Below are 26,587 nucleotides of genomic sequence, written 5' to 3' on the forward strand. Positions count from 1 at the left end.
GGTCGGTCAACTGAAACAGCTCTTCTCACCTTAAAAAAAAGCATTCTGCAGAAAATTGAAAAAAACTTGTACACGGTAGGCATATGTATCAATTTCTCGAAGGCCTTCAATTACGTCAATTATGATATTCTTTCGAATAAACTACAGTGGTACGGTATTCGTGGGAAGCCACTGAATTTGCTTGAATCTTATTGAAATGGTTGAGAACAGTCCATATATATTACTTAACAAAACTTTTTTCTGGGCTAGTTGGTATATTTTTTAAGGAAGAACAAAACGTGGCGCAAATTAGACGTGGACGAAGGAAACGAGGTTGGCGCCTGTGTGTCTTACCTTGTTTCCTTCGTCCACGTCTAGTTTGCGCCACGTTTTCTTCTTCCGTATATATTAATCACAAGTCCACCAGACTGCCAATTAGGTGTGGTGTACCTCAAGGAAGTGAATTAGGGCTCTTTTATTTATTACATGTATTAACGACAGGTTGATGTGCAGGTTGATTCTTCTGTTTATTTATTTATAACATATGCTAAGGATACCACACCGCTTTTAGCTGGTGCTGATTCAGATGAGCTAATAATATCCAATACAGTGCTCGCTAAGCTGTCACAACGGTCAAAATTAAATAGTATTAAAGTTAATCCCAAGAAAACCAAAGCAATTTTATTCTGCGCCAAAAATAAAAATTCGTTCCCCATCACATGCTACGTTTCGAGCATCAGCAAATAGAATTTGTTCCAGAGCACAAGATTTTAGGGTGTACTTTTTGTTTAACTTGAGCTGGGATGCTCATGTTGAATACTTCTGTCAAAAGCTATGTGCAGTTACAGCTGTCTTATCGCGTTGTAGTTCTATACTCCCAGTATCAGCTAAACTACAAGTGCATTACGCTTTATTCCCATCACAACTAAATTTGTCACCTTGTGTGGGTGACAACTAAAATGAACACAAATAGACTCCTAGTAAGCCAAAAACGAATGGTACGGAGGATTGGGTATCTCGAATGCATGTCCACGACAAAAAATGCCTTTTTAAAATATTGTTCGTGTTGACCATATGTATGAATTCCGTTTGTTGAGCACGGTTTATTTCTCTTCTGTTGCTGAAGTACATTTTGTAAAATCTCTTGCAAGCTTAGAGCACAAGCCAGCTGATGCACGCACCCGATACACTGACGTATAGACGGTACCGCATTTCCGCACAAATTATAAACTGCTGTCTTACGACATTAACAAATACAAGAAAACCACAATTTTGTCCAAGAAACAATTAACTTCATTCATTGCGAGATTGTAAGTGTAAAATTTCATTGTGTTCGTAGTTCTCCCCGTAGTAATGTTTAAGGCATTATGAGGTATTATGTTGTATATTTTGTACCTACCCTTGAAATGCATGCTGCTGTACTTTTGCCATTTGTGTGCTTCAGCTTTGAAATTGTTTTTAACATTGTGTGGTCTAACAACTTGTATTTTTTTTCAAGAGTATGTGTTGTTTTTCATGCACTGTTTGCTGCGCCTTGTCATGGTTCCCTGGCCTATGTCAAGCTATTGGAGTAGCTTATAGCTAGGGAACCATCTAGCGTTTCTGGAAATAAAAATTTGATTTGATTTGATTTATTTGTATCAGTTCCGGTTCCGGTCAGTTTCGATTCCAGTCTTCATGCGTGCGTGTTGTACCTGTTGTACCTGTCCCGCGAACCTTCAAATGCTGATTAGTCTCATGGCCAACACATGAGCCATACATGCCCAAATGCGCTAAGCAAACACACAACCCCCAAGAAAACACATCAGGCATTGCGAAGAAACATTTAAAATTGAGTCACTTTATTTGATCGACAACCAGTACATTTTGACTTTATAGCCCACAAAAAACCATAGCCAGTACTGCATTCAGGCTGAAGAACTTTTCTGCAGTTGGCTTTTGCAACAAGCAGAATACACCATTACGTACTGAAAACGCATATGACAAGCCACAGCTTTGACCAGCCCATTGGTTGCACTGAGTGTCAAGAGATAAAAATGAAGAACCAGCACGAATGCTTTAATGCATGCACATTGATCAAACATTAATTCAGAGTGTAGAAAAACATCCCTTCAAGCAGCATGTTCGGTTGATTTAACCCATTTGTGATCACACATGGTCACAGGATCAACCCATTTGCAATGGCCTTATCTAAGTGAAGGCAAGAACGAGTGTATGGCAAGATTTCAATATGGGCTTTAAGAACTGTAGGTTGTCTGTAGGCTGTCTGCAGCCATAGTTACTATTGCTTGCCAAACACTCCAGCACATTGAGCGCAGTGAACTTCAGCAATGAAAGTAGTAACAAGAAATTTCTATCCTATGTTGACCGTTGCGAATCCTAGTAAACCGTTACAAGCACCTGGCATGTTGGCAAGGGAGAGGGAGAGGGAGTAAATAATTTTTGAAAGAAGAAGAGGTCAGCCTGATAAACTGAACTTGGGCCTGCTACTTAAACTGAATACTGCGGGTATGAGAAATGACAGTAAAATCAACCAATGAACTTTGTACACTTAAAGCACGTATAACATGAAATGGGGCGCAGAAACAGACCCATAACTGTACAATTCGCATCACATATTTACCGTCCATAAAAAAAAATTTGTTCCGCAGTTTGTGAAATTTCACCACCTAGAGCAGAGTCCAGACAGGACAAGCAGCGATTTGACAGCTTGATCTTGCTTCTTCGTGTCAGCCCACGTGCCCAAAATCTTTTGTTCGGACACAGGGTAAGCATTCAAGCATAGGCTGCTTCAAGGTCTTTTCACCAACTATTATATACCTTGGCCAAACACTATGCAAATGATCAATTGTCTGTACAACCACAGAAGGCAGTGTGGGCTGCCATCACGTCCTATTGCCTGTATTCAATAGCGACGAACGCATGCAGGCAACCATGTGAGTGCGCCTTCACTGGTTACGTCGGGCTCCGGGGGATGGCAGTACTTGTCTGTGCTAAGCGCATGATATGGGTGGGACATTCCAAGCTCTAGCCCGCCGAACGCAAAGTAATGCCTCGACTCCAATGTGAGTGCGATTAATAACAACTCTGTTAACACCACCGTTAAGAATCGGGTTGAAACGGAGCAGACAACGGATGCCGGTGCTATATTTTTCTTCGGTGTGCGGCCGCAGTGGCACAAGCCGCGCCATGTCCGTGGCGATTCGGCCATGTTTGTGGCCATTTCAGTGTTGCCAAGCGAAGAAATTGACCGCTAAACTTTTCAATGAATACCGGCTATAGTAATTTGGTTTGTTGGATAGAAATCAGTACAGGCAGCTTTTTCTATGTGTTGTGAAGTGAGCATGACAGTGACCCTGGCTCGTCGGTGAGCAGAAGTGGTTTTGCCAGTTGGATAAAAATCAAGCAGACTGCGTTGAGGGGCAAACGAAGAGTGTTGAGCATGTCAGACTTTACGTGTTACGCCTGTGCGATCAGTGCACGTGCGTTGTGCCATTAAGAAATTTAGCAGGTATATCCCGTGTATTACGTTTTTTGCAAGTTTGTCCAGCATACCTTTAGACGCAGCGTTAAATCATCCATCTCTTTTAAAAGCAACACTAAGAGAACAGGCGAGAAAGAAAAAGGTATGTTAGTAATGCTAAAGGAAATTCAGGCAGTTAGCAACGGTTCAGAACGGCATGTAAACAATCTTTGCTAACATGCACAGTAGTTGACGAAAGACTGCAGTGTTACATTAGCACATGCAAACGTGGTTGTAAAGAGGGTTACGGCATGTACAGGTAAGTGTGTAAGGTTGATTTAGTGCTAATATGCTGCATGCACACGTAAACAATACCCTGCAAAAAAGATGAACAAGGCAACTGAGGTTAGTAGCAAATAGAAACAGCAACTACGCAGAGTATGCTTAGAATGTAGTTCAACACAGCTCGTAGTACCTGTTTGCTAAAGCCACTGATGGATCAGCTAGCCTGTCATAAATGGGCACGATCACGTAAGTTTGGCGATATCGTAAATTTTGGAACACATGAACACAACACACACGAACAAATGCCACAGTTACTCACGCCAGATATCCTGCGCATTTTTGAAAACTCGCTGTCACTGCGACGCACCATTGGTAGCTGATGAGACTCTACATTATCAACGTATACACTCCTGCTGAGACACGGATCTGGACACTTTTCTACCCATCATTTCAAAACAGGCAAGTACGAAGCAGTATCAAAATATCTGCCTCGCGTGGTGATACTGATGCAACACCGTGTAGCATCGATGAATGCGGCGCCAGCAGCTTCACACGAACAATAAACCTCTGGAAAACTACGACGCAACACAAAAATCGGTCGTGTTTTGAAGGCAACACGGTGCTTCGTACCTTACGGCACGTTTTGGGGCAACATTTGGCTCTGATCCGACGGCAATTCCAGAGTACGTATTTGATATGAAAACACTGCGCTCTGCGCAAGCGCTCACCAACACTTCGCGTTGCTGCCATGAATAGTTATCGGACTTTCAAGACTGTGAATTACTGCAGAAGATACAAGCACGGAGACACCGGTGTTGATAGCTGTACCGCGGAACAAGCAAGCCCGTCCGGATGCCAGTACGGAGGCAAAATTCGCTCTTCGATCGAATTCAGTCTCTTCTCCATGCCTCTCGTCCGCAGGTCATCCGTAAAACCTGTTGTGAATCTATAAAAAGTGCTTTTCTTACACTTCTTCTACGTGTCTAAACTAAAAACAAACTCGAGTTTCGCAGAGGAAAATATAATGCAAATAGCTACAAAGCATGTATATGACGTCACGGTGACTAAGTGACGTCATATTACCAGACATTAAACTCGAACTAAAATAAATCTTAAATTTTGTAATATTAATTTGTCGCAGCCAAAAATATATCCAATACTATTGCAATAAGCTCAGTTTCATGCAATTACGCAATTTTTTTGTTGACGTACGTCACTTCCGTGGGGCGCAGCAGCCAGTTCGGGGGGAATCGGCTCGGAAGCCCCAGGTTGCAGCAGACGCAGCCTTGTTCTTTTAACTTCCCCATGGTGATGACGATGATTTTGGGTTTAATGGCGCAAGGCCGACAAAGGCGAAAAGCGCCATGACAATGATGAAAGAGATGAGAAGGATTTGTAAAGGAGACACTTGTTTAAAAAAAATACTCCGGGGGTTGGTGTATAGGGCCATAATTAAACCATACTGAGTATACTAAGACAAGTGGTGTATAGGGCCACATTAATACAGTGAGTGCAAGCACCTAAGGTGTAAAGCCTCAGGTTCCACCACCGTTTCAAAACACATATTCAACACAGGTAAGGTTATGGGCTATATGATACGCGTTTTAAAAAGTCTACATCTGCTAGATAACTAAAAGCTTTTTTGCAACAAAACATTGGATGATCTGATAAAAAAAATGAGGGTGCAAGGGAATGCTACATGTGTAAGCTTCATTAAAATGACGTTTCCTTTCAATACTGCATGTCACACTCAATAAGCATACGAAGGACAGAAAGCTCACCCCCACATCGATGGCACTGTGGCTTGTTTGTGTCAGTTAACAAGTATGAATTTGTGATGTGCGTGTGGCCAATTCTAAGCCTGCATAAGGCCACCTCTATGGATCTGGTGTGTTTCTTGGCAGAAGGCTTTTGTATTTTAGGTTTAATAACATGTAATTTATTATCAATTGCTTTATCCCACTGTTGTTGCCAGTGGTTTTGACGCTTCCTCCTCACAAATTGTTTTAGGTCTTGATATGGAACAACGTTTATGTCTATGGTGTCACGAAGGGGAGGTTCTGCAGCACTTTGGTCAGCGGCTTCACTTCCCGCAATGCCACAGTGGCCCGGAACTGTGACAACAAGCTTGAGACTATAAGCCGTGTGCAGGGCTATTAAACCGTCATTAAAAGTTGGGTTTCTACTAGACTTCAAAGATGAAATGAATGAATTTGGATTTTATTGGCGCAGCAGCCAAATTTGGCTATAATGCGCCAGACACAAGGTAAATATTTTGAACTCGTGGTAAAATCAAAGTTTCTGTAAAAGCTTGAGTGCACTCAAAAATTTAAAAACCGCTCAAGAAAAAATGATGTAACATGGTAATATCAAAGTTTGTCTAAAAGCTTGACGGCACTCAAAAATTTAAAAACCTTTTCCAAGGGAACCAGGGGTTCATCGCCAAGCAGTAAAGCAGGGTGCAATGGAATTTGAAATTTATAAAAGTGGGAAAAAAATTCCCGACGTTTGTTTTCGTAACTAGGACACTCGATAAGTATGTGTATTACTGTAAGGCGCTTCCCACATTGCTCACATTCTGGAGGGTCTTCTCCCAGCAATAAAAAGTTGTGGGTCAAGCGCGTGTGCCCAATTCTTAGGCGACATAACACCACCTCTACAAATCTTTCTTTATGTCTGCAGCTCTGCCACTCTCTCAGGTGCGGCTTCACAAGGTGGAGCTTGTTTTCATTGAGTTCTGTCCATTCAGACTGCCACTTCTTCGTTATTGATAATTTTAGTCTCCGTCTGTAATCCTGGTAGGGTAAACGAGTTTCTGTCACCTCGAGCTCTTTTGTCTGGGCTGCGAGGGCATCTGCCTTTTCATTGCCGTCAATTCCTACATGACTCGGTACCCAACAGAAGCTCACGTCTAAGTGATTTTTGCTACAGTCGATCAGTTGGTTAAGCACTTGTTGGACCAGCGGATTTTTGGTTTTGTTTCCTGAACACAGGGCTGCTAGTGCACTGAGAGAGTCAGAGAAGATGATTGACTGCGGTGTCCTTTCAGTGCATACTTTGTTTAAAACGAGCTGTATGGCATGCAGTTCGGCAGTGAAGATACTAGCGTCAGGTCTGAGCCGCTGGCATTCTTCGTAATTAGGTCCAATTGCAGCTGCTCCCACATGCCTTTCTCCTTTAGAACCATCTGTGAAGTAAGTAGCACATCCGGCATACCTGAACTGGATATCTAAAAACTCTTGTTGCAGTAGTTCCTTTGGAGTGTTGTGCTTATTGTACTTCAGCAAGGAAAAGTCACATTGTGGCTTGCGGTATTCCCATGGAGCATAACCGGTTCTGTGGGTGACCAGCATGGTATCGTCTGCATAAAAGTCAAGGGCTTCATTAAGAATGCGGTACCTGAAAAACATGGTTGGAATAGTCCGAGGCTTGTTGGTAAAGAGAGTTTCAAAGCGAGGTTTCAAAAATAGCTGTCGACAAGGGTGAGTGGTGCAGGAAAGAATTCTCATTATGTACATGTTTCCGAGGAGTACTCTCCGTTTGTTAAGTGACCATTGATTGGTTTCTGCATACAGGCTTTGTACCGGAGATGTCCGGAAAGCTCCAGTGCTTATTCTCAAGCCCGAATGGTGAATGGTGTCGAGCGCCTTGAGTACAGATTCACGACCAGATCCATAGATAAAGCAGCCATAATCCAACTGGGAACGTATTAGACTGTTGTACAGCCGCAAAAGACAGGTACGATCTGAGCCCCAGGTTCTGTAAGATAAATGTTTCAAAACATTCATTGATTTCAGACACTTTTGTTTTAGATAATTAACATGGCTTTTAAATGTTAACTTTTGGTCAAATATTAAGCCAAGAAATTTGTGCTCAGTTCGAACAGGGATTTGGGCTGATTTAATGTGCAGCTCAGGATCTAACACAATTCCTCGGTGCAGACTGAAAGGCACACAGACTGTTTTTTCTGCACAAAAGTTGTATCCATTTTCCTCGGCCCACTGCACCAGACGGTTTATGCCAAGTTGCAGTTGCCTTTCGCAAGATGCTAAGTTGCACGAGGAAAAGCTGATCTGAATATCGTCCGCATAAAGCGAATACATCAAAGATTTCGGTATTACATGTGCAATTGAGTTTAGTTTGATTAGGAACAACGTAACACTGAGAACACCTCCCTGAGGTACGCCATTTTCCTGAGTGTACACATCCGATAATACTGTTCCGAATTTCACTCGAAAGGAGCGATTGGAAAGGTAACTTTTCAACATCCCAAGCATTCTGCCTTTTACACCATATCCCTGTAGATCTAGCATTATACCATGTTTCCATGTGGTGTCATAAGCCTTCGACAAGTCAAAAAATACAGAGACGCAGTGTTGTCGTTGAACAAAGGACTCCCTAATTTTAGTTTCCAAACGGAGAAGGTGGTCAGCTGTTGAGTGCCTTGCCCGGAAACCAAACTGAAGGGCATCAATAATGTGATTTTCTTCCAGAAAGTGTGTGAGCCGCTTGTTAATCATCCGTTCAAAACATTTCCCGAGGCAGCTTGTCAAGGCAATCGGCCTGTAGCTTGCTGGCTCACTACGGTCTTTACCTGGCTTCAGTAGTGGGAGCATAAGGGTTTCCTGCCACGCTACTGGAAAGTACGCTTCAAACCATATTTTATTAAAGAAATACAGTATGGTTTTTAAGGTTCCTGGGGTCAGATGTCTTAACATTTCATAATGAATTCGGTCTGGTCCTGCAGCCCTACTTTTTCCCTGAGCAATCGCCAGCTGTAGTTCAGCCATGGAAAAAGGTGCATTATATGCTTCTTCATTACTTAAGTTTATCTTAATTATTCCTCTTTCAGCCCGTTCCTTATACCTGAGGAATGATTTGGAGTAGTGGGCTGAATTGGACACTTTGGCAAAATATTTGGCTAGAATGTTTGCCTGCTCGGCAAGGCCTTTGTTACCATCAAAAAGTGGCATGGTAAATGCACTGTAAGTTCCACTCACTTTCCTGACCCTATCCCAGACCGTTTTTGAGCTTACGATACTACTTATGGAACTTACAAAGTCCTGCCATGAAGCCTTTTTCGACTGCCGTCTTATCTTGCGCGCCTCTGCTCTGAGTCGTTTGAAGTTCATTAGACATTCGGCAGTGGGGTAGCGTCTGAAACGGGACCATGCGCAGTTTTGCTTCCTACGGGCGTCCCTGCAATCGGAGTTCCACCACGGCTTTCACCTCCTAGGGAGTGTCCCGGAGGATTCGGGAATAGACGCTTTTGCAGCTTCCAAGAGCCGTGAAGTTATTAGGCTGCAAGCTTCATCTGCACTCAAGTCCTGTATTTCGTGCGATTCTATTTCACATGCTTGTTCAAACAGAGACCAGTTGGCCTCCTCCAACTTCCACCTTTTGGTGCGCTCTGGTAGCATGGGTACTGCCGGTGTGGAGTCCAGAAAAACTGGGTAGTGGTCACTGCCGAGAGGATTTCGAAGTGTTGACCAAGTGAAAAAGGCACTTAGGGATGGCGTTGCAAGAGAGATGTCAATGCATGATTCGGTGCGGGTTGATGGGCATATGTAAGTGGGACTCCCATTATTGAATAAATGCAAAGGAGTTGCGGACACTACAGCCTCGATAAGTCGGCCTCGTGTGTCACTTCTTGCACTTCCCCACAGTACATTGTGCGCATTGAGATCCCCCAGCAATAGGAAAGGCTCAGGCAACTCATCTATGAGACTGTACAGATCGTTCTGGGTGAGTGGAACGGTTGGTGGAATATACAGGGAGCAAATCGTGAGGGCTATTCCAATGTGTGTTCTTATGGCTACTGCCTCCAAAGTGGTTTGAAGCTTCAGTTCATTTGTTGGGATCGACTGGGGAGTGACGATTGCCACTCCTCCAGCAGATACAAGTGAATTTGTCCTGTCTTTGCGGTGAAGATTGTATTTTCTGAAAGGATTATTGTGCACAGAGGATAAATGAGTTTCCTGAAGACAGATAATAGATGGTTGGGACTTCTCCAACAATTCGTGAATGTCATCTATGTTACACAATAGCCCACGACAGTTCCACTGTATTATTCGCACCATACCAGTCTTTTTGGGTTTGCTCTTTTGTATTCAAGGAGGTGTGGGTGAGGTCACGTCCATCTCCTCCTCTCCCTCTTTCCTACTGTCGCCTGCAGGACGCCCAGGCTTCCCGCGGCCCTTCGGTACCCTTCGAGGGTCGGGGGGTTCCCCAGGCCGTTGCCGTGCAGGAGCCGCACCGGCAGCAGTGCCACTTCCCGGCGGCACCTTCTTCTGGGGCGTGTCGACCGTCCCCCGAGAAGGGGGAGCCGACCGTGCAGCCGGGGCAGAACCCGCTGAGCTGCGTGTTAGCCCCGAAGCCTCCTTCACCCCATCGGTAGCCGGTACAACGGCATCTGGCCCGACTTGTGTAGAGGGCTGCGGGACTGAGCAGTCCGCTGAGCGGTCCACTCGGTCCACCTGCGTGGACTGAGTCAGTGCTGGGCGTTGGGGCAGCCCAGCCTCTGGGACAGGAGGGGGCCGTACCGCTGACACCAGGTCCCTCAGCTCGACCTGTGTGCATACAGACACCAGAGATGGCGCCGACCCCCGCCGCACCACCTCCGCAAAAGTTCCTTTTTGCTGGAAACTTAGCCTTCTCTTAGCCTCAGGGTAAGATAGATTCTGTGTTGTCTTGATGGTCATTACTTCTTTCTCATTCTTCCAGACCGGACAGGATCTGGAGTACGCACCATGGTTGCCAGAACAGTTTACGCAGTGGGGTACTTTTTCGCATCTTTCGTTCTCGTGCGCTTTTCCTCCACACCTAGCGCATGTGGGTTTGCCGCGACAGGATCCAGACCCGTGCCCAAACCGTTGGCACTGAAAGCAGCGTCTTGGGTTCGGAATGTAGGGCCGCACTTTGCAACGCAGATATGCTGCATTTACCGAGTCTGGTGGCGCAGTACAGTTGAAGGTTAAGACAACATGTTTGGTCTTAATGTCCTCTCCATTTTTCCTGATCAGTATTCTGCGCGCTGCAACCACCCCTTGTTCTGCAAGTTCTCTTTCTATCTCCGCGTCGGAGCAGTGAAACAGCTCGGACTCGGAGACCACGCCTTTGGAGAAATTTAGTGAGCGGTGCGTAGTCACTGTCACGTTCGTGTCGTTGATTTTTGTGAGTTCCATGATTTTTGCGCTCTGTTCTTTGGTGTGCACTTCTACCAGTACATCTCCATTCTGGAGTTTCCTGGCGTTGTAGTTTGTCCCTACTAGTTGACTGAGGGCCTTGGCAATTGCAAACGGAGACGTTGTCTGCATTGGCTCCTCTACTCCTTGAACGACAAAAAATCGTGAGAAATTGTCGCTGTTTTTTTGCGGCAGGTACTGAGACGCGACTTCGGTCCGGGCCCTTTTCAGGGACCGATCAAGCGGTGTTTTACTTTTAGCCATGAATTTAGCTGCTGATTCGGTGGCCACGCTGGCCGCCCACCACGGAGCCCAACCAGGGGAGCGTGCAGGTAGTCACGCTAGCCATACGTGGCCACTATAACTTTATGAAAAGTGGTCTAGGTAGGCCATTTTACACAAAGTTAACCCTTGCCGCCTGAGGGTAAAAGGGAAAAAACAGGAAAAGAGTAGGTGACAGGACAGGCATGGAAAGATGACAGGACAGAAAAAGAGAGAGAGTGAGGGAGATAGGAAAAGGCGACTGGCTGCTTTCCCCAGGGCGGGTCAATCCTGGGGTACCGTCTGCAGGAAGCAGGGGCCAAAGTGGCGTGTTGCCGCCACCAGGGGGCCGTAAAGGTCCAAAACAACCCTGGCTTTGGCTCAGCCACCAGGATGCCCTTTTCCCTGGACACGGCTAAGCCACGCACAGCCGGGGCGTGGGTGGGTCCAACCCACATGGGCTAGGGGTCCGCAATGTCGCCACTACCGTCACCTTAAATAGACAAGGTGCCCCTGCGGGCCAAAGATGAAAGCTTTGAAACAACACTCAGAGAGTCTGTGTATATTACTGAGCTCTTAATTTTGTGTTGTAGAATGTGGTTCAAAGCTAGCAGGATATTATATGCCTCTGCAGTAAAGATACTAGTGTTCCTGTCCATTGTTTTGGATGGAGTGAATAGGGGGCCATTGGCAGCACAAGAGACAGCTGCAGAAGTCTTCGAGGCATCCATGTAGAATTCAGCTGCCCTGTATTTGTCCCTGAGTGACAGGAAGTGCTGAGCAATAACAAAGTTTGGTACATTTTTCTTTTGTATTTCTCTCAAGGACATGTCACATTGAATTGGGCAAGTGTCCCACAGAGCAACCAAATCATGAATAGAGGTGCAGTAAACATCAGTAAGAGGAACTTGGAAGTTTTTTACAAGGTGTGTCACGGCTAAAGGAAAGGGAGGTGCTATGGATGGTTGTTTTTCAAGAAGTTGAATACTAATGTTATTCTTCATGATGGTGTTCAAAGGGTGTTCCTTCAGAGAAGTGATCTTTGCGGCATACATTAGAGCAGTGTGGGCACAGTGGTACTCTAGAGACTACTGATTTGATTTGACATGAAGGGATGGAATGAAGCTCGTTCGATATGCACCTGTGGCCAAGCGAAGCCCCAAATTGTATACTGGGTACAACATTTTCAGGGCTGTTAGTCTATCCTTGACCTCATAAGGCTATTTAAAAGTAGACACTTCGTGTCCGTTCCCCATGACTGCTGGGATAGCACTTTTAAAATGTTCATAGTTTTCAGGCATCTCATTTTTGGTAATTTGATATGCGGAATGACTGAGTTTGTGGTCAAGTAAAATACCCAGAAGCTTGTGCTCATTTTTCACAGGTATAGGCTGACCTTGTAGCGTAACGCAGGGAAGGGGATGGACACCACGTTGCCTGGAAAATGCCACAACAGCACTTTTATCAGCATTAAATGCAAACCCGTTTTTTTTCAGCCCATGTAAGCAATCTGTTGACACTTAATTGAATCTGGCGTTCGCATATAGATGAATTACAGGACTTAAAGCTAACTTTAATGTCGTCGCTATAAGAGAAGTACAAGACAGTTCGGGGCAGAACATTTTTTAGCGAATTCATTTCAACAAGAAAAAGTGCACAGCTAAGCACTCCCCCATGGGCTACACCATTTTCTTGAACAAAGGTTCTGGACAGTACATTACCCACACGAACACGAAATGTACAATCAGAGAGGTAGTTTTTAACAACATTGAGCATACTACCAGTAAGGCCCAATGACTGCAAATCCAGCAATATACCGTATCGCCATGTTCTGTCATATGCCTTCTCCATGTCAAAGGACACAGCATGAAAGATAAAAGCATCTTTCACATACGATTCAAAAGCAACCAGACTATCTGTAGTTGACCTTCCGGACCTAAAACCAGTCTGATTTTTGTCTAAAACAGCATCAAACTCGAGAAAATAAAAAAGCCGCCGATTCATCATTTTTTCGAGGAGCCTACTGTCACGATTTAGTCCCGCGTTCGTGAACCTGGGAGGGTAGGGGTACCCTCCAGCCGAGAGACGACAAGCAGCGTGCTGGTGGTGACGGTGACTGACCCCCGAGCAGCCGTGCTCGGCGGTGTTTATTGCCCGGCCACACACAAGGTTGCCCACCGAGCGTGGTGGGGCCACTGAACTTAGCGGCCAACGAATATCAGGGATGGGGGGCGCCACACACTTGTCACACCCCTCACCCCCAAGTTTGTTTGTCCTACACAAACACAAAACACCTGTCCCCCCGGCGAGTACCGGTCCGGAGGTCTCCGCAGTCTCTCACTCCGCCGGAGCAGGTGTCGAGGCCGTTGTGGCAGCATTAGGTGCTGCCTGTGTCACGCTCGCACCAGCTGTCAGCCTTCCCGGTGTCGAAGGACTTGCGCGCGGTGCCGCAGTGGCGCGAGTAGCACCAGCCCCTGGTGCTGTGCTGGCAGCGGTCGGTGAAGCTGGCTCCCCTTGAAGGAGTCCAGGCTGAGGCAGTGCAGCGGGTCCGTGGCCAGGCAGCCCGGCTGCGCCATCAGGGGCGCAAGCACCTACTCGGGCGCGTACGGGTCCCCGCACAGCATGCACAGCATCAGCCGCATGTCCAGCCGGGGCCCCGCGACCGCGGGCAGCGCCTGGTAGATGTGCAGCCGCTCGATGCTCTCCACCAGCGCGCACAGCTCCTGCTCCAGCCGCACGGGGTCCAGGCCGCCGCCGTCGTCCACGAAGGGGCACTGCAGGCTCTTGGCCCGGTTGACGACCTCCTCGCGCATGAAGTCTCCCTGGCCCGCAAACACCATGACCAGGGGCAGGCCGTGGAAGGGCAGCCGGTCCTCCTGCTCCAGGTTGGCCAGCAGGGTCTTCTCGAGGCTCTCGCGGATGTACTCCAGCCCCAGCTGGCTGGCGTACACGCACAGGCAGCCGTGAGGCAGGGGCTCCGTGCGGAACGAGTTGTGCAGCAGGCCCACGTCGCCAGCGATGATCCTGAAGTTCAGCGCGTACTGGGCCTTGTCGTCGAGCCGGAAACCCTGCGGGAGCACCTGCCGCATAGCCTGCGCCACCTGCTGGGCGCTGGCCCTGGCACCCAGCACCACCAGGTGCAGCAGGCGGCCGTTGGTGCCCAGCACCCCGCCGCCGTTGGTGCCGGCCTCTCGCCGGTGCAGCAGCTGCTCGATGACGCCGTCCATGCAGTCGGGCTGGACGGGGCAGTGCTCCCTCTGGCACCTCAATGCTTGCCGCCGTGCCGGTGAATGTCCCCACCTCGGGCTGGAACAGGGCCTCCGACTTGGTCAGGAGGCTCGGGCCATCTGCCACTGCATGCACTGCTTCCTGGTACTCCGGCAGCCTCACGCCCAACGCCAGGATCCAGTTCCGGCCCAGCAGCGTCGGTGACGGCCCCTTGGTCAGGTACAGGGGAAGGGTGGCCTCCCTGTCGCCAAGGCGGACGCTGACCTGGGCTTGACCCTCGACTTGGGCGAGCTGTCCGGAGTAGCTGCGCAGCATGACGCCCGACGCCTCGACGGCCACGCCAGGGAAGGTGCGCTTGAAGGCTTTCCCGGCCATGACCGACACACTGGCCCCTGTGTCCAGCTCCATGGAGATGGGGCGCCCGCAGACTTCGACAGTCAGCCAGTATGGTGGCACCGGCGGCTGCACTGTGGCCGCGTGCCACATGTCGAAAATCTGCGGGTCTTCGGCCACTGCGTGAAGCCTAGCCGCTGCACCCCAAGCTGCTGCCGCACGCCCCCGCCGCCTACCCTTGCGCCGACTCCCTCGGCCGTGGGCTGGCGCGGAACCTGTGCTCGGCGCCGGCTGCTGCTTCCGTCCGTCCGCCGTCGTCCCCCCTCGGCACGCCCGAGCAATGTGCCCAGTTCTTCCGCACGCAAAGCACTCCGCTTGCGCGAACTGGCACTGGGAGGGGGGGGTGGTCACCACCGCAGCGAACGCACCTGCCATGCCGTGCCGCCATCTTGTTCACCGCCGCCTCCGCCGACGGTGAGCCGGCCGCACGTGCTAGCTCGCCCGCGTCTTTGGCCGCAGCCTCCATCGCCAGCGCTGCCTTCACGGCGTCGTCCAGCGAGGGGTCGGGAAGCTCCAGGAGTCGCGTCTGCATGGCGGGGTTGTTGATGCCGCAGACGAAACGGTCCCGGAGCAGCGAGTCGAGCTGCTCCCCGAAGGCGCAGCCGCTCGCCAACCCTCGCAGCGCTGCGACGAACTGCCCGAGCGTCTCTCCGTCTCGGCGGCTCCGGTTATTGAAGCGAAAACGCTCCATTAACGTCGACGGAGCCGGGCTGTAGTGCGAGCGTAGCGTCGCGAGCAGCTCACCCAGCGACTTATCGTGCGGCGTGGCCGGTTTGAGCAGGTCGAGCAGGAGAGCGAAGACGCGGGTCCCGCAGCTGGCCAGGAAGATGTCGCGCTGTTTTGCCTCGGGTGTGTCGTTCGCCCGGAAAAACACGCCGACTTGCTCCTCGTAGACCGGCCAGGCGGACCCTTCACCCTCGAACGGCTCGAGCCTCCCGTACAGCGGCATGGCGTAATGGCGGCTGGCTCGAGGGGGCGGTGTCTCGGCGTTCTCGGTGGCGGCGTTCACGGTGGCTTCGGCCGCTCCGCGGGCCTCTTCCCTCGTCGCCAGTGTCACGATTTAGTCCCGCGTTCGTGAACCTGGGAGGGTAGGGGTACCCTCCAGCCGAGAGACGACATGCAGCGTGCTGGTGGTGACGGTGACTGACCCCCGAGCAGCCGTGCTCGGCGGTGTTTATTGCCCGGCCACACACAAGGTTGCCCACCGAGCGTGGTGGGGCCACTGAACTTAGCGGCCAATGAATATCAGGGATGGGGGGCGCCACACACTTGTCACACCTACATAAACAGCTAGTCAAGCGATAGGCCTGTAACTAGCAGCAGGACAGGATTCTTTTCCTTAAGAAGTGGTACAACGATAGCCTCTTTCCCCGTTCTTGAAAGTGACCTGTTTGCCATATTTAGTTAAAAAGACAGAGTATTGCATTGAGAGTGTCCCTGTGTAGGTGTCTAATCATGTCATAGCTAATTCTATCTGCTCCAGGGGCTGACTTACAACATGTCGTGAGTGCACTCATCAATTCATGCATGCTAAATGGGGCATTGTATCCTACATTCGAACGCTGTTTCACACGTAAGGGCTGACGCTCAGCTGTCTTGTGCTGCAAAAATTTTTGTGTATAATGTGAAGAACTAAATACATGTTCAAAGTGTTTCCCAAGAGCACCTGCTTGATCTTTTACAGTGTTACCTACACTACTTATTAGGGAAATAGGATTGGTCTTGTAGCTTTTTAGTTTCTTTATTCTAGTCCTACTTTCCTAGAATCTGTATAAGAGTTTATAGACGAAATAAACCTTGTCCAACTTACATATTTAGCCATATGACGTGTGCGCTTTCTTTGGCTTTTGCCCGTTTAAAGTTGAGCAGGTTGTCAGCCGTGGGATAGCGGCGTAAGAGTGCCCACGCCTTGTTCTGTTAGGACTGTGCACGTCTGCAGTCCTCATTCCACCATGGTCCGGGTTTCGGGAAAGTTTTGGATGTAGTCTCTGGAATGCTTTTCTGCGCAGAGTCAAGAATAAGGGCCGTAATCAGTGAAGTGACTGATTCAACATCTAAATGGCTCATTAATGCAGGGGGTAGCATGGAAAGTTCTTTGTAAGTTTTCCAGTTAGCTGCTTGTAATTTAAATGTCCGAAGGGGTTCTGTGACTTGAGAGTCATTGTTTGTAGCTATTAGTTTCACGGCAAAATGGTAACTGCCATAGGGGTTTCTAATTACGTTCCATTCAAGCGTAGGCAGTAAGATTGCGGAGCCAATTGCAAGGTCAAGTACTGAATAAGTGTGGCAAGTTGTGCTGTAATAAGTGGGGTGTTTCTTATTAAAGATGCAACATCCCGACGACGTGACAAACCTTTCTATGAGCCGCCCTCAAGCGTTGGCCCGCGCACATCCCCAAATGGGGTTGTGAGCATTAAGATCACCAGTTATGATGTAGGGTTCCAGTAGCTCATTAATTAGGTTTTCAAATTCCACGGAGAGGCAATGCTCAGGTGGAATGTAGAGAGAGCACACTGTAACTAGTTTCCCAAAAACTATGGCTCTAACAGCTACAGCTTCAAGAGGTGTCTGTAGCTTGACATACTGGCAAGCCACAGATTTTTATAGCACAATTGCCACACCACCAGACGGCTGGATGCAGTTTTGTCTGTCCTTACGCAAGACAACGTACTGCATTAAAAAGTTTGTGATGGGTGCGGGTGTTTCTTGGAGGCACAATATTTTTGGTTTGTGATTTGGGTATATCATATATATCGTCAAGATTGTTTTACAGCCCCCTACAATTCCACTGGATAATACTTTCAGCAGCCATAAATACCAAGAGAAGAGAAATACACATCATGAGGTGTTCTTTTTACATTAAAAGGGTTATTAGTGAAGGAGTTATGTTTCTAGACCATTTAAATAGTCTGCCTAGTCGCCGAGTTAGTTCCCGGTGTAGTGATCTTGGGCGACTTCGACTTGTTGGATTAGCACAACCACCAGAACTGCAGCGCTCCTGTTGTGTTTCAGGAGCGGGTGTACTTGGAGAGACATCCATGGCCTCATCGAAGGTTTCTGAAGAAGCGTCAGTGGAGACACTGTTTGTGCTAGAGGCCGCAGCTACAGCACTGGACATTGCTGCAACATCAGTGACTGCAGGAGCAGCCTTCTGCTGTTTTGCAGGTGCCCGGGATGGAGCCAGATCATCACTCATCTGGACTGCGCCTGTGCGTGAGGCCTTAGGCACAGCACCAGAGTTCGTGCTGGAGGCCTTAGGCGCAGCAGTGGAGCTCGTGCTGGAGGCCTTAGGCACTGTAGAATCTATCATCATCAGCGTTGCACCAACGACAGCACCATCATCGACGCCGGTCGTCATTGCACAATCGGCGTGCACTCGCGCTACATCTTCTTTTAAGTCGCCATTAAACCTTACCACCGCTCAGTCGCTCTCTCCCTTGTCTGAAGGCCTCTCTCGTCCTCAGTGGCTAAAGAATCCCACAATCTGGTGCCAGAAACCCGGGATACAACGACAGCGACAGGCAGGGCCTGACCACCCTCAACGACGGGGCCTGCTTGACTTTCCACGAACCAGCCACTGATGACCCGAGATGACCTCCCTGGAGCGCATGCTGAGGCGCCGAATCACTATGCGAGCCAAGCTCAACAGCGTCTCAAAGGAAATCGAAGACGGCCTACGTGATGGACGCTTGACCACACCGATGGATTTTGCTATTTCCCTCGAAAGAATCGAATTCATGTTCTAGCCGATCCAAAAGCTGGATGAGGGCATCTACCACGAACACCCACAGGAACTGATGCGGAAGAGACCTCCGACGTGACAATGTTCAACGACAGCGTTGTCAAGATAATGGCAGAGCTTCGTTACTGCTCCCAAAACCATCCGACCAGCGAGTCTCACCCTTCAAATTCATCGACTAGAGCCCACGCTGCTGAGACTGTACCGATACGGACGAAATTACTGAGAATAGAGCTAACGAAGTTTGACGGCCACCGTAGAAACTGGCACAAGTTTTGGAGCCAGTTTGAGAGCTCTATTCATTCGAATCCTGAGTTAAAGGACACAGACAAATTCCACTACCTGACGAACCTACTAACAGGAACGGCGGCTTCTGCTATATCAGGATTACCGATTACGGATGCCTGCTATGCTGATGCTGTAGAAATTCTTAAAAAGCAATTTGGAGACAGTGAAGTCATCGTACAAGATCACTTGCACACTTTGATTAACCTGAAACCTGTCTCGTCATCGTCAGACGTAGCAGAGTTACGCAAGCTGTACGACAAAGTACAGGTGCACTGTAGAAGCATGAAAGCGCTGGGGACGCATCCCCTGACGTACTGCTCCATGCTCCACAGCCGTGACGCCCTGGTCCCTCAGCCGTGACGCCCTGGTCCCTCAGTCCTTCAAGCAAACCCTCACCTGTCTCGTGAAGCAGTTCCCTATCAGAGATCACGCCTTGCATTGTATTCAGGCTACGATGCGGTGTAACCACTACTTTGAGTTCAGCTAGGGTGTCCTGTTTTAGTAGCTTCTGACTTTGGTTCTTTCGTTGCACTTCTACCAGCAGATCACCAGAGGCTAATTTCTTTGCTTGGTAATCCCGGCCGACAATGCTTTCAAGGCACTTTGCAATGAGGAAGACAGATTTTTTAGCAAGTGGTGCATCTTCTTCTTTGGAGTGGATTACAAGGTATTTTGTGAAAGTTTCAGCTTGGGAGACTGGTTTCAGTTGAGTTACTTAGGTGCGGCCCCTTTAAGAAGGCCGACCAGTTTTATGGGGGGGGGATAGAAAAAGCCATATGAACATGGAATCAATTCGGCGGCAGAGCCGGTTACCCACCACCGAGCCCTACAAGGGAATGTGATGATAAAGTACACGCTAACCGTTACCCTGCCGCTATAACCCTATACTTTGTACCGAGGTTGATATCCTTGCACAGGGTTAATCCTCGCCGCCAGGAAAAATGTAGAAATAAGGAAAAAAAGAGATGACAGGACAGGGGTAGGGGAGGAGATAGGAAAGTGAAAGAATGGAGAGGAAGGAAGGAAAAGGCGACTGGCTGATTCCCCCCGGGCGGGTCAGACCGGGGGCACCGTCTGCGAGAAGCGGGGGCCGAAGTGGCATGTTGCCGCTGCTGGGAGGCCGCAAAGGTCCAAAGCAACCCCAACTTTAGCTCAGCCACCAGGTTCCCCTTTTCCCCGGACACGGCAAAGCCACGCACAGCCGGTACGTGGGTGGGTCCAACCCACATGTGCTGGGGTCCGTGGTGCTGCAAGACACAAAGTGGCTACGTCAGTAGGCACCCCTGCGGAGCTCGGGCCAGTGGTGGCACTACTCACCAAAACATCTTGAGTACACAAGTTGCCCCCTGCGGGGAATTCCCCATGGTGAATTATTGACATGCATACAAGAATGTATTGAGGAGAATGGCGCAACAAGGTATCAAAATGCTGCGGGTATTTCAGTTGATGATTTTTTGTCCCTCCTCGAGTTCTACCTTTTTGCCACGGTCCTGAAGCATGACGACAGGCAATACATACAGAAAAAAAAAGAATCTGTATCGGTTTATGCGTGGCCCCAGTCTGTCAACTATTTTTCTATCACGGTTAGACCAAAATTTACTACGTGACATGGACACTGAAGTGGTCCAAAAAATCTTTAGATACGTAGACTACTTGATTGTGTTGAAAAGGTTGGAGGGTCTTGAATTTGAATTTTATTGGCGCAGCAGCCTAATTTGGCTATAATGTGCCAGACACAAGGTAATATATTTTGAACACACTACGGTAAAAGTCTCATGTAAAAATTATGTGGAGTGATAAAATCAAAGTTTCTGTAAAAGCTTGAATGCACTCAAAAATTTAAAAACCGCTCATGTAAAAATGACGTAACATGTTAAAATCAAAGTTTCTCTAAAAGCTTGATGGCACTCAAAAATTTAAAAACCTTTTCCAAGGGAACCAGGGGTTCATCGCCTAGTAGTCAAACAGGGTGCAATGAAATTTGAAATTTATAAAAGTGGGAAAAAAATTCACGACACTTGTTTTTATAGCTAGGACACTCGGTAAGTATGTGTATTACTGTAAGGCGCTCCCCACATTGCTCACATTCCGGAGGGTCTTCTCCCAGCAATAGGAAGTAGTGGGTCAAGCGCGTGTGCCCAATTCTTAGAGGACATAACACCACCTCTACAAATCTTTCTTTATGTCTGCAGCTCTGCCACTCTCTCAGGTGCGGCTTCACAAGGTGGAGCTTGTTTTTATTGAGTTCTGTCCATTCAGACTGTCACTTCTTCGTTATTGATAATTTTAGTCTCCGTCTGTAATCCTGGTAGGGTAAACGAGTTTCTGTCACCTCGAGCTCTTTTGTCTGGGCTGCGAGGGAATCTGCCTTTTCATTGCCATCAATTCCTACATGACTCGGTACCCAACAGAAGCTCACGTCTAAGTGATTTTTGCTACAGTCCATCAGTTGGTAAAGCCCTTGTGAATGTGAATGTGAATGTTTTATTTCAGACAACCGAAAAAAGTTACAGGGGAGATGTTACCGAGTAAACATCGCAATGAACACATAAAAACATCACAGAAGCGGTTGTCTTCGGGGGATGCTGAAAAGGCAAACGAATTACCTGACAAAGCGACATCTCCTGGCCCCCCCCTCCCCCTCCCTACACAACTCAGCAGCAACGTGACAAAGTACAAAATTTTCGAGCTCAGAAAACATACTACAGAAAACATACTACAGAAAACATAATAAAGAAAACAAACTCCATTTGATACAAAGTTTACATAACACAAGTAAAGGTAGAATTTGTATTACTTAATTAAGAATTGGCATTGCAAGTATAAACAAGATCACAAAGTAGAAATACAGAGCAATATTCAACGGTAATATTACGCTTATCTAAATCATAGCTTGTTCACTGTAGCCCCAGCAAATACACATCAACTTTCTTTTTGAAAGATTGTACAGAAAGAGAAGACTGTATCAATGTAAAAATAACAGGGTGTTCGTTCAAAAAGTCGGGAATTGTGTAGGTTGTCTTTTGCGACCCATAGTTAGTGCGGATTCTTTCTTTGTTGTAGCTCGCATGCCGTAGATTGTATTCGTGGTTCTTCGATGCGTATTGTTCCAGGAAGGCATCAGAATTATTTTTGAACTGTTGATAAATGAACAAAGCCAATTTTTTGTTTATACTGTTTTGAATAGTCAGTATGCTATGCTTGTGGAAGAGTGGGGCAGCGTGGGTTCTGGGTGATTCATTTTCTATCAAGCGTACTACTTTCTTTTGGAGTACTAGAAGATTATCTAAATTTACTTTGCCAGTTGTTCCCCACACAAGCGAGCAGCAACTGAGGCGAGAGTGTATTAACGCGAAATACAGCTGCTTTTTTAACAACGTGGGCAGAAGCTGCTTCAGTTTATAGATGACGCCAACAGAGCGTGACACATCGGTTCCAATTGTATTTATATGAGCTGACCAATTTAAATTTTCATTGAATGTCACACCAAGAAATTGGTGTGAAGGGACTTGTTCGATGGTCGTGCCTCGAAATGTGATTGAAATTTGGTGGCTTACACCCTTATTTTTAGGACAAAAAATGACAAACTTAGTTTTATTTCTGTTCAATGAAAGCTGGTTTGCTTCTAGCCATACCGATAAATTTTCAAGCCAGGCATTTGTTAATGTCTGGAGTGGAGCAAGATCACTGCCGGAAAAGAATATGTTCGTGTCGTCGGTGTAAAAGATTAAATCTGCTGTGGAAGAAATATGTACGATGTTTATGTATAACGAGAATAAGAGCGGGCCGAGTATGGATCCATGTTGCACTCCAAAATTCAGTTTTCCTTGTTTGGATCTTGCGTGCTCGATTTCTGTGTATTGAAAACGGTTACATAAGTAGCTTTTTATTAGATCCAAGCAAATCCCTCAAATTCCATACCTACTTAATTTTTGCAGCAAGATGTGGTGCTTTATGGAGTCAAACGCTTTCTTAAAATCAATGAAGACACCTATTGTGTATAGTTTCTGTTCCATGTGGTCAATTATTTTATCTTTAATGTTCAACAGTGCTAACTCAGTTGATTTTCCTTTTTGGAAACCGTACTGTTGCTCTGATATGACGTTGTTTGCCTTACAAAAATTATATATTCTAATATTAATCAACTGTTCTATAACTTTTGACATTAAAGGAAGAACTGAGATTGGTCTATAATTATTCATATCATTTGAATCTCCTTTTTTTAATATAACAGAAACTTTGGCAATTTTTAGTTTGTCGGGAAAAACCTGTACTGATTATCAGGTTGCAAACGTGCGATAGTGGTTGGCAAAGAAAGTGAGCTACTGCCTTTATGGGCTCCGCTTTTATTTTATCTTCTCCGCAAGCTTTACTATTTTTTAACGCTTTTAATATATTGCAGACCTCTGATTCTGAAACGGGAGATAGGTATATAGAATTCAGTATACTCATTTTGATGTATAATTCAGGATCAGTAGCTGCATTGGTGGTGGAAGCTGCGCCTGATACCAGGAAGTGCTGATTGAATTTATCAGCAAGCGCAGTTCCTTTGAATATTGTACCATCCATCTGTAGCTCCGAAATTCCTCTGCTTTGGTTTTTCATCGTTAAGCTATTCATATTAGTCCAGATTTTTTTAGGGTCGTTAATTACACTAGCAAATTTGTTTTCATAATATGAACAGCGCGCTTTTTTAATATCGTAGTTTCGCTTATTTAGACTTTTTTGAATTCTGTAAAATGAATGGGTTTTTTTGTTTTCACAAATAATGCAAATAGCCTGTCACGCTCCCTGATCCTTCTCAAAAAGGTGGCGTCAATCCATGGCTTGCTAGCGTTTTTACATTGCTTAATTTGTACAAGGGGAAATGCCACATTGTAGACCTCTTTAACCTTACTAATAAACAAGTTGTAACAATCCGAGGCATTCTGCATATTGAGCACATCAAGCCAATTTACGTTTTCAATTAATCGGTAAAATACAGCAATTTGTCATTTATTAATCTGCGCACAACAGGCGCGGCAGTTGTGTCGCGTTTACGTCGTCCAGAATGAGTTGGAAAAATGATAAAAATCGGCAAGTGGTCACTTATAGCTGAAATTAAGATACCAGCTTCTAGATTATTGGTGGGCCAATTAGTGAAGCACGGATCCAATAGGGTCCTAGATGTGCCGGTAATCCGTGTTGGGGCGTTAATGACGTTTTCGTAGCCGCAGGAGAAGAAAATTTCAAGCAGTTTTTGCTTGCTAGGTTGTGAGGAAAGCAAGTCTATGTTTAGATCACCAGTAATGACGATTGATTTGTCGCCTAGTTGATTGCAATAGTGTAGCATATCTTCAAGTAATTCCAAAAATGTTTCTATAGCTCCCGAGGGAGGCCTGTAGATAACTGCGATCACTGAGCTGGTGGTACTTATTAACACACCTCGTAGTCGCAGTTTAGAACTTAATACTTTTGAACTACGCAAAACTTTATATGGTGTCGGACGTATGCCGCCACGCCCCCTCCTTTCGTGCTGCTTCTGCACAGTGACTAGCACCCGTACCCTGGAAATTGCACAACGTCCGAATCCCTCGCAAACCACGTCTCGGAGAAGACCAGTATATCAAAGTTATAGTGTAATGCATTAAGGAACACTTCCACAGAATCCTTTTTGTTGTTGAGGCTCTGCGCATTTAGGTGGAGCAAAGAAGTATGTTTCTTATCGCACAATGCTTTACTGTGGTTTATGCAGTCCGTGAAAGAATCGCAGTCGTAGTAAGTGTCCGGAGTGGCGTCACTTATCATTGTGAAAGTGCTTAGCCGGGGAAGCATCGAACTGCGTTCACTTCAAGTTATCATTTTATCCGGTCTAAGTCGTTGACTGTGCTTATCCGGATCACCTTGTCGCGAGGGCCTCTGGAAACGAACAGTCTTCCATTTCGGTGCCAAGTGAAGTGATATTCCTTCTCCTTTGCTTTAGTCCTCATTTGCCAGAATAAGGCCTCATTCTGGGCTGTTAGGTTTTCATTGAAAAAGATCTTGCTCTTTGCCTGTTTCAGTTTCTGTTTCTTTTCAAGCCAAGCTTCTTTTGTTACACGGGATGAAAAGCGCACAAGGACTGGGGCAGCCGTAACTGCTCCGGTTTCCTTTGGTTTAGACGAAAGCCGATGTACGGCTTCAATGTCCGTTTCGGAAAGCTCTGGAAGGTCGAGTTCTGTGGCCAATGCATTTAGTTTGTCGAGCAGGTTTTCCTCAGTGTGCTGAGGCAACCCATGCACTTCCAAGTTCATCCGTCGGCTATACTGCTCCAAATCAGACTTGTTTCAGTAACTGTTCTACCTCCTGTTCTTTTACTTTTCCTCAAGTCTTTCCATGCGCTTTCGTAAGCCGGATATGTCAGTATGTTGAAGTTTCATCTGAGCAACAAATTCGTCATACTTTTTTGACATTTCCTTCATTGAGCTCTCAATGGCATGAACTGTCGACTTGATAATTTCCAAAGAATCAACCTTCGATTTCATTTCCAGGAGTGTCGAAAGTTTGCGATGAATTTCAGAGAGTTGATTCGTGACGCTTATTTCCGGTTCATCGCCTGATCTGAGAGCCATCGGGCTCAGTGCAGTTTGTTTGCAGGCTTCACATTTCCATGATTTTTTAGTAGCATCAGTTTTCTTTTTGTATGCCTTTTCCTTTACCCCTGAGCACATTCCAACGTGATAGTGCGATTGACAGTCAGTACATGTTAAGTATGCACCACTTGCGAGCTGTTCCTCGCAAGCACGACATTCATCTGGCTTTATACATCACAAAAATGCGCTCAGCAGCAGTGGCATCCGATTTAGCTCAATAAAATTTGTTCAAACTACGGGAACCAACCTGCAACAGCAAAAGGGCGATGCTCAGTTGACTTCGATGGAACCAAGCGGTGCCACTGCTGCTGGGCGTGTGTCAGGCCGTCAGCGATGGTGCTGGCTTTTATGAGCGATCCTGGATGTGACGTAGGTGCCCACGTGGTCCCGGCTGTCAATCTTCACCTCCCTGGCTCCCAGCTACATTTCAGCGTGACATGCAGTCCTGCAACAGCAAAAGGGCGATGCTCAGTTGACTTCGATGGAACCAAGCAGTGCCACTACTGCTGCATGTGTGTGTCTTGTTGGACAAGCTGTCTTGCTGGGCGTGTGACTTGTTGGACAAGTGGATTTTTGGTTTTGTTTCCTGAACACAGGGCTGCTAGCGCGCTGAGAGAGTCAGAAAAGATGACTGACTGTGGCGTCCTTTCAATGCATACTTTGTTTAAAACGAGCTGTATGGCATGCAGTTCGGCAGTGAAGAACTAGCGTCAGGTCTAAGCCGTTGGCATTCTTCGTAATAAGGTCCAATTGCAGCTGCTCCCACATGCCTTTCTCCTTTAGAACCATCTGTGATGTAAGTAGCACATCCGGCATACCTGAACTGGATATCTAAGAACTCTTGCTGCAGTAGTTCCTTTGGAGTGTTGTGCTTATTGTACTTCAGCAAGGAAAAGTCACTTTGTGGCTTGCGGTATTCCCATGGAGCATAACCGGTTCTGTGGGTGACCAGCACGGTATCATCTACATAAAAGTTAAGGGCTTCATTAAGAATGCGGTACCTGAAAAACATGGGTGGAATAGTCCGAGGCCTGTTGGTAAAGAGAGTTTCAAAGCGAGGTTTCATAAACAGCTGTCGACAAGGGTGAGTGGTGCAAGAAAGAATTCTCATTATGTACATGTTTCCGAGGAGTACTCTCCGTTTGTTAAGTGACCA

At 47.0% G+C, this 26,587-nt stretch overlaps 1 protein-coding gene across 13 annotated transcripts in view; it reads right to left on the bottom strand.

Moving 5' to 3' along the window:
- Positions 1 to 1,790: 1,790 nt before the first annotated feature.
- Positions 1,791 to 26,587, bottom strand: part of LOC144162615 (uncharacterized) — a 110,069-nt gene continuing 85,272 nt past the window's right edge. For 8 of the 13 annotated variants that reach the window (XR_013320726.1, XM_077693229.1, XM_077693230.1 and 5 more), the window contains 4 exons: positions 25,679 to 25,876; positions 19,136 to 20,067; positions 16,072 to 16,794; positions 1,791 to 13,192 (listed from right to left, as the gene is read on the bottom strand). Coding sequence is in view for 11 of the 13 variants with exons in the window: in XM_077693229.1 (XP_077549355.1) it covers positions 6,097 to 8,859 (2,763 nt within the window). In the remaining 2 variants the exon portion in view is untranslated. Of the gene's footprint in view, positions 13,193 to 14,963; positions 16,795 to 19,135; positions 20,068 to 25,678; positions 25,877 to 26,587 lie in introns of those variants that run through there. The other 5 variants (XR_013320727.1, XM_077693223.1, XM_077693231.1 and 2 more) reach the window with 5 other exon arrangements.

The sequence above is a fragment of the Haemaphysalis longicornis genome, unplaced genomic scaffold (assembly GCF_048455015.1).
Source record: "Haemaphysalis longicornis isolate Haplotype H1 unplaced genomic scaffold, Haemaphysalis longicornis Haplotype H1 scaffold_12, whole genome shotgun sequence".
Classification (NCBI taxonomy): Eukaryota; Metazoa; Arthropoda; class Arachnida; order Ixodida; family Ixodidae; genus Haemaphysalis; species Haemaphysalis longicornis.